The 8,726-nt window shown below is 41.2% G+C and overlaps 2 protein-coding genes across 2 annotated transcripts; one reads left to right on the top strand and one right to left on the bottom strand.

The window, feature by feature from the left end:
- Positions 1–242: 242 nt before the first annotated feature.
- On the top strand, positions 243–4,829 carry gla (galactosidase, alpha; the record flags this gene model as incomplete). The annotated part of the gene is given in 7 exon segments (XM_024283735.2): positions 243–503; positions 2,202–2,376; positions 2,887–3,061; positions 3,137–3,228; positions 3,305–3,466; positions 4,057–4,254; positions 4,335–4,829. Coding segments are annotated over 7 exon segments (1,290 nt in total). The 5' UTR covers positions 243–336.
- Positions 4,830–6,451: 1,622 nt separating this feature from the next.
- rpl36a (ribosomal protein L36A) lies at positions 6,452–8,284 on the bottom strand. Its single transcript, XM_024283741.1, has 5 exons — positions 8,146–8,284; positions 7,411–7,516; positions 7,273–7,340; positions 7,070–7,192; positions 6,452–6,532 (listed from the first exon to the last, which is right to left on the bottom strand). The coding sequence occupies exons 1-5, from the start codon at positions 8,146–8,148 to the stop codon at positions 6,512–6,514; spliced, it is 321 nt and encodes a 106-aa protein (XP_024139509.1). The 5' UTR covers positions 8,149–8,284; the 3' UTR covers positions 6,452–6,511.
- Positions 8,285–8,726: the final 442 nt, after the last annotated feature.

Below are 8,726 nucleotides of genomic sequence, written 5' to 3' on the forward strand. Positions count from 1 at the left end.
CTTCAAAAGACAGAAATAGTGTATCTTTAATGAAAACAATTCAATGAGTATTATTTAGAAACAAAAAGTCCAAGAACTATTATTTAGAAATTATATAAAGACCGAAAAACCAGATTTTCTGGTCATATCACCTGACTTGTCACACTTCTAATTTTTCCACTTCCTGGTCTTCATAAAGACCTAAAAAGAATCTCATTGGCTACTCACAGACGCATCTGAATCCTATTGGTCCGCAGCTGTGTCAGTCATTCCACGGAGGCGGCTTGTAGAGTTAACCAGGAAGAAGCCGGTGCGGGAAATAAACAGTAGTTTGTAGGGACACCGGCCGCCGGGACGATGGAAACGGGCAGATTGGGACTTGTGCTCGCGGTCATGGGGCTGATGTGTCCCGCCGCCGAGGCGCTGGACAACGGGCTGGCGCTGAAGCCCACCATGGGCTGGCTGCACTGGGAGAGGTTCACCTGCAACACGGACTGTGACACAGACCCCACGAACTGCATCAGGTCAGAGCACCCGGGTCACGTGATCACAAAATATGCCAAAACCAAGGATTTTATTTGTTTAACGGAACTGAATACTGCTTGAATGAACTTATATACTCTTTTTTTTTTTTTTTTTACTTGTGTCATTTGTTGTGCCTACAATTTCAAAGCAGCTCCACTGATGATCTTGTTATTCTGCTGACCTTCATGAAGACTCCAGGCTGTCATGCATGCTTCCTTGTTCTCCATTCTCATTGCGTCATTGACATTTTCTATAAGTTTGTTCCTTTTTTTTTAGAAAAACATGCATAAACACATTCAAATTATACTTGTGTTAATCTGAATTTCAAAAGAAGATAAATTCTGTTCAGTCTCTATTGTAATGATTTGTTTTTTTATGAGACTATTACTCTGATTATAAAAGTTGTAAAAGTGTTCCCAGTAGTCTTTTAATTATTATTGTGACATTGTTATTCAAAAATAAAAAATTGTGTCGTTTCATAGGACATAGTTTCTGCAGAGTAGCAGTAATTTGTTAGAACTTCCCCTCTGAGTCCTTTGTTAAGGAGCAACCCCCACTTCCTATCATCCTTTTGTCTACATGCTCTCCTGCTATGTTACAGTTTCTCACACCTCAACCAAACATTACCTCTGCAACAAACCATTGGACCTGTTCAGTTTTTAAACAAATGCCAGCTCAGACGAGGAAAACAAAGACGTACATGGATCTATTTGGACGCATCAGAAGGAATTAGGAAGCCCACCTATTGTGTTTTTTATACAACAAATAAGTTATTTTTCATGTCTTCCCAAAGATTCACCACAATTTGAGTAAAGAAAAACTAAAAAATGTTACTTTAATCTTAATTTATGTCCTCTATCATCAGAATAACACCTGCTAAAATCCCTGTTCATCAGATTGGGTCCTTAACTTTTCTTTATTTTGTGTTAAAATGAAATACTAAATATATTTAAAATTGATCAAAGAGTCTAACAATATATTATTAAAACATAGCTAAAAATGAGTGAAACAGATTTAATTAATATATAAATTAATCTTTGGAATATGCTGGAATTAATCCAATTGTGGAAAGTATATATATTTATTATTCTTTTCTTACCAGTTTGAGCTGCAGTTTAAATTCTCTAACGATCCACATTCTGGACTTCTTTAGCCCCCACACATCCGCACTCAAGCACACTTTTATGACGTACAGGTTATTATTTGGCATTTCCTCGTCAGAAGAAGACGCCATCTGCTCAGCAGAACGGTGCTCCAAAATCTGAGGATGTCATTTAGCATTAATGATCCCTGTCCAGATGTGCTAGTTACCCACGGTAGGTGCACTGAAGCACTGCCATGCTATGACAGATTCAGGCTTCTGAGCTGCGAGCTGAAAATAATCCAGATGGGCTCTTTCCTTTTTGGCCTGCAGGACGCAGCGTCCACGAGTTACAATGAGAATATTTGTTTTTTATTTTTATTTGTAAGACCTCAGGATAGTTTTCCCAAAAAGTACAAACTAATGAGCTCAGGCTGCATTTAACTGGATTTTATAAGGATTTCTATTTATTCTGTCCTCTACTAAAAACAACTTCTTCGTTTTATGTTATAAATATCTCTAGACCATCTCCATTAACCCAATCTTGAACGGGTTTTTCGTGCTTTTATGTTCCAAATGAAACGCTTGTGTCTAACTGGTCCTCGTTCCTCTGCAGCGAGCGACTCTACATGCAGATGGCAGATGTGATGGTGAAGGAGGGATGGAAAGAGGCAGGTTATGAGTACGTCTGCATCGATGACTGCTGGCCCTCCCACTCGCGCGATGCTCAGGGCCGCCTGCAGGCAGACCCGAACAGATTCCCAGGAGGCATTAAGAAACTGGCCGACTATGTAAGTAGCAGAGAGGAGGCTAAATGAACACAAGGAAAGAAAAGGACTCCAGGCTTTCATTGTACCTGGAGGAAATTAAAGAATTTTACTGCAATATTTAAAGAGCCACACCAATGAAAATTTGTGTGTTTTTAACGAGTTCTTTAGCTTTTTTCTCATGATATATCTAAAAGAATACATTTAAATTGTATTTCTTAGTATTTCTTTATTCCGATTTTGGCTAAAATGTCATGATTGTAATTAAAAGACAACTTTAAAAAATAGATCAGAAGATTTTCTTTTACTGCACTTTGGGCCTACATTGCATTATTTATTATTTCTTTACAACAAAGATAAGAAGAACCCATTCTTTATTCAGGCATTCTGTAAATTGAATCTGATTAAAAAACAGAAGTTAAGAAGAGTCTCAGTTTGTAGGATTTCAAATGTACCACACTGCCATCTGCTGGCCAAAACGGATAAATAAGCTGCTCTCTTGCCTCTAAATAAATGTGTTTTTTCCATTGTTAGATCCATTCTAAAGGTCTGAAACTTGGAATCTATGCAGACGTTGGGAAAAATACGTGTGCTGGATACCCTGGCAGTCTGGGTTACTATGAAACAGATGCTCAGACATTTGCAGACTGGGATGTGGACCTGCTTAAGTTCGATGGATGCTTTTTGGACAGGTCCCTGATTGCAGAAGGTAAGCCTTTTATTAAGACATAATACATTATTCATTTCAGTTACTTACATTATTTATTTTGTTTTGGCTGTTAAGGCTACATGAGTATGTCAAAGGCACTGAACAAAACGGGGAAAAGCATCTTGTACTCGTGTGAGTGGCCTCTGTATGAATGGCCCATCAAACAGGTGAGAGAAAAGAATCCTTCTTTGTTTAATTTCACTACTCAAATAAAAAAATAAATAAACTTTTCTGTGCCTGCAGCCTAACTACACTGCCATTCGGGAATACTGCAATCACTGGCGCAACTTCCAGGATGTCTTTGACTCGTGGAGCTCCATCAAGTCCATCCTAGAGTGGACTGCTTCCCATCAGAAGATCATTGTACCTGCAGCTGGACCCGGGGGCTGGAATGACCCTGACATGGTACTGCACTGAGTCTGTGTCTAAGAGTTTAAAGACCCACTCTGATCATCTTTAGATCTATTGTAAAAGCATTACCTTATTATTACGACGTTTTTAGCCAAAATCTAGAAAACTTCCACCTTTCTAGGGCATAGTTTCTGCAGAGCGCCAGCAAATCATTAGAAATTTCCCTCTAAATCATAGGCGGGACCATTGGCGCGAAGCCTTTCCATCACCCATCCATGTCCACGCTCTCCTGCTCGTTTACAGCCCAAAAAATCACCGAGATATAGTACAGAACAGTTTTGATCCAGATTCCATCTCAGGCGAGGAAACACAAGACGTTCATGGATCTATTAGTCCATCAGAATGGAGGGAGCTTGTGGCCCACCCAGTGTTTTTTCTACATCTGAAATATATTTTTGGTCCTGATTCACCACACTTTGAATAGAGAAATGCAATTTTTTACTTAATTTTCAGAAAATGCCACAGGAACTTATTAAAAACAGCAGAAACGCCATTTTTATCAGAGTGGGTCTTTAAATCCTAAATGATCATGACGTGCTTTAACCTAAAGACTATGAAGGCTGACACAGATGTGATATTTTTAGCTCGTCATTGGAAACTTTGGTCTGAGTCATGACCAGCAGCAGTCTCAAATGGCATTATGGGCCATCATGGCGGCTCCCCTGCTCATGTCTAATGACCTGCGAGACATTTGTCCTCGATCCAAGGAGCTGCTGCAAAATCGCATGATCATAGCCATCAATCAGGACCCGCTGGGCCGACAGGGACTCCGCACTGCGCAGGTGGGTGAGAGGAGACTCCACACACAAGCATCCTCATCACAGCCGCTGGAAGCATCTCAACTTCCTGTGTTGCTCCACAGGTGATGGACTGTGACGTCTGGGAGAGGCCTCTCTTTGGGAACCGCCTCGCCATCGCCATCATGTACAAGCAAGAGCTCGGAGGGCCGCGGAGGTTTCCCATCAGCGCCGTTCCTGGCTGGAAGATCTGCGCTCCCCAGTGCAACGTCACCCAGATCCTGCCCCAGTACAAAGAGCTGGGGGTTCAGTCTCACCAAAAAGAACTGGTGCTGAGCGTGAACCCTACAGGCACCACTCTGCTGACGGTCACGCCCCTCAGCGGAGACCTCAGGAAGCAGCATTGGAACGACACGTCAGCTCAAAAGAAGCACATTGTCCTGTAGACTGAGGGACTTCTAAAAATGACTTTTCCTCCTTTTTTCTGCTTTTGTCGGAAAATGTATAAAGACCCACTTTACGATGTTTTTACCATGTTCTTAAGGCATTTTTCTGATGGACATATTAACAATAATCCATCTTAAAGGGTAACCAAACAGGGAATTTGGAGGCTGACTCCACCCACAGCCAAAATTTGAAAATCCAGTCAGGGGGGTGTGGCTTGGGGGCAGGACTGTTACGCCGGAGTCACACCGGACGCGATAGCGCCGCAAAGCGGCGCGAAGGGGAGTGCGCGCCGCTTCGCGGCGCTCTATTGGTCACACCAGATGCGATTTTTTTCCGCGACGGTCGATGGGCGCTTCTGCTAGAGCTATTGCTTTTTTTGCCATCATGGTCAATAACCAGGATATCACCCCCTGTTTCTGCTAAAAGGGGATGGTCTCTGCCCCTGTTGACACAGACCCCGCCCCCCAACTCCGCAGTTGGCCCACTTCATTGATCGGTTTGTGCGTGCGTGTCTCTGTCAATTTTGTTGTGTCTGTGTGCACACACGCGCTCCCACGTGTTTCCGTCGGTAAATTAATAAACTAAAAATATTACCTCCTCTGCCTCTCTCTCGTTCAAACGCAGCTCCATGCCCCACTCCAGTGTGCCCCCACTGCATTGGGGGCCCCGTCTGCCCTGCTTTTTTTCCTCCCAGAACCCAGCAGCCCAGCACACCCGCTCCGGAGATCTGTGGTGCCCGGGGTGGGGGCTCTCGCGCACGCGTGTCTGTGTGTTTTGATTGTATGCATATTTTCATCTCTACAGTCTGTTTAGACACAAAAACATGATCATATTTGTCAATCGCGGTGTTTTATTGTGAAAAATTGGTTCTATTTTGAAAATAAACCAGATTTTCTCATGTATTTTGATGCAACTTCCTGCCAGTATTGACGCGGAGCGCTCGCGGCTCGTGCACGAAATAGGCTAGACGCCAAAACGTTGCGCAGCACCGCGCGAACCCTCCGTGCCAGGTGTGACTGACGCCATAGGTTAACATGGGCGCCGAATGGAAGCGCACTCCGTTCCACGCCGCTTTGCAGCGCTATCGCATCCGGTGTGACTCCGGCGTTACCATTAGTGGAGCTGCAGATCATGACGTGGGACTTCTGAAACTTGCATGGTTTGACCAATCACAAAATTCAACTGTAATGCCTCAATCCAACCTATAGGGGGCAGCATGCAGACAGTTTTACCTACGTATATTTTCAAGAATTAAACAATTTTATCAAAAAATTAGGCAATGGCCAACAAACAGCATAGAAAGCCCCATTTATAGAGGTCAACAACCAAAAAAGTTTTAGGTTTTGGTTACCCTTTAAACTTGCATTTTTTTTAAATAAATTATTGAGAATCAGAGGCAGGCTAATAAGAAAAATCAGTTTGAGACAGGAAGAACACCCTGTTCTAAACTTTCTCAACAATTGGGAATGAAAGTGTTGGCGGGATTGTACTAACAGTCCTACCCAAAACTCAAGGCAAATTTATAATGAACTTCTGCCCCTCTGCAGAAAGTATGTCCAAGAAAACAACTTAAGTTTTGGTTAAAAACGGCATAATCATAATTAAAAGGGAACATTGTTACAAAAGATGATGAGAGTGGGACTTTTAGGGAAATGTTTTTGTAAACGCTTTTGATGCTGCGATGATGATTTACACTCCACCTTAAATTAATGCCACATTTCCAATAAATAACCACAAGCTTTTTTCACACCTGACCAAACGGCAACAAGGTTGATGAGTAACGGATTGACGAGACTCCATGTTTTGACACATTTATTGAAAATAGTGACAACTTCATCCATGAGACAGGACAGGTTTAAAACTGGATGACCTGGCCCTGCAAGAAAACACAGAAAAACAGGTGAGAATGATACAGACCACATCTAGACATTAGTATAAACGGCCAAATTCACCTATGAATCTAGCATTATGTTTGAGATTTGTTTCCTAAACTAAACTGGAACCAAATTAGTGATATTTGAACATGAAACTATAGCAGATAACAGTAAACTTCATGGTTCATGGTACACCGCCACAATAGTTTAGAGTGCTCATTGTTCTAAGAAACTTTTTAAGCTGCAGCAAAATCCTGAACCTTTTATTTACAACTTTGGTGCAAAACGATCACTATAAATTCGTCAAAACATCTTCACTTTCCATTTATGTCTCTTTACGTAAATTGCAACATTTCTAGATTAAGTAGGCACTCAAAAATATGTTAAGATGCAAACAGAAATATCAGATCCAAGATTTTACTACAAATTTAAAGCCTTGAGTTTGTCATTTAGGATGAATGTGATATGTCAACATCCTGCTATAAAACTAATTTACAGTGAGCATTAAATTTATGAGAAACTGACGACACGAGTCTTACCTTTCTCTTCTTGTCACCACCCAACTCAAAGTGCTTGCACCTCTTGATGGCCAGCATTCTCTTGGATCTGCAGTTGGGCTCCACACACTCCAGCCTCAGCACGATCTTCTTTGTAGTCTTAGCCTAAAAGTGGATTTGTTAACAGTTTTCCTATTTCACAATAAAAGCCTTAAACCTGCACTACAAAGGAGGGTGGGACTTACCTTTTTGCGGAAAATTGGCTTTGTCTGACCACCGTACCCGCTCTGCTTTCTGTCATACCTTCTCTTACCTGCAAATGACATTCAATTCAGTTTAGCTTAAGATCAAGGGTTCAGTGCATTTGTTTAGAGATTATTTACCCTGTGCATAGAGGGAATCCTTTCCCTTCTTGTACTGGGTGACTTTGTGGGGCTGGTGCTTCTTGCACTTCTTGCAAAAGGTCCTGCGGGTCTTCGGGACGTTCACCTTAAGGAACATTAACATACAAAATGTCAGCAGAAAACATAACACTATCAGAAATGACAGGAAACTATAATTAACTCCCTAATCAGTCATCCAAAACAAATCTTGAGACCAGGTGGCGTCCTTAAAACTTCTGCTTAAATACATCTTGTTTTAGCATTACTGTTAACCTTCAATAACATAAAATACTTCTGGGTTTGAATAGAGGATGACACGTGCACATATTATGAGACGGTGCATCGATCATTGTTGTATACATGCATAGAGCCTAGCATATTAGCGGGCTAACGTGTTAGCATTCCTATAGCTTGATTTTACATTAATGACTGAGCTTAAAACACTTGAATTTCATTTACCACCTTAATGCTTCTACCTGTGCTTGAAATATAAATATTTATTTTTATTTCAGACTAACCCGAGAAGACATAGAAAAGATAAAAACGGCGACTTTTGACCACTAGCTTTGCGGTAATTATCGTTTTGCTAAAACATAGTAAAACGAACTCAAAGTGGACAATATTTGCATTGTCTCGTATATTTCAATATAACAGTTTCGTTTAATGTAAAAATACGTATAGTATGTGCTTCGGCGAAAAGGATTATGTTAGATTGTTGATGAAGTGTTTCCATACCATGGTGGCGACCCGGCGGAGAGGAAAAGAGGAAGGCCGGAACCGGAAGGAGTCCCTGAAGTACACATCAGCAGCGAGCACAGGAATGCAGTCTGCCCCCTAGCGGTAGCTCCTGCAAGCGGCGGACAATCCCGACCTTCTTTATGCGTCTATTTGACGAACAAAAGTATGTGCTGTGTATGTTAAAACAAGACATAAAGGGAAAGAAAAGTTGACATTATAAATAATAATTATAATAATAATAGCTTAAATTAATTGAAGGAATTGACAAAAATGGATTACACATTTTCAAAGCAGCTTTTATTTTTGTTTTGTTAACCTCCCCAAAAAAGTTTTACTAAAATTAATGGAGTGACAATAAGGTGTTTTGCTCCCTATGTTAAAATTAAAGTCACGTGCCTGGAATGTGGGACATTTGACCCCACTTTTGACCCATTGCCTGAGGGAATAGTAAACTGCAGTCCCAACCACATTACGGAACTATTTAGGAGTTTAATTCCCCAATTTAAATTATGATGCTGTGTGTAGTGGAGGGAGGCATTAGGTTTCAGTGTTTTTGTTATGACTCTAATGTTGATTTG

This window comes from Oryzias melastigma, linkage group LG10 (genome assembly GCF_002922805.2).
Source record: "Oryzias melastigma strain HK-1 linkage group LG10, ASM292280v2, whole genome shotgun sequence".
Taxonomy (NCBI): Eukaryota; Metazoa; Chordata; class Actinopteri; order Beloniformes; family Adrianichthyidae; genus Oryzias; species Oryzias melastigma.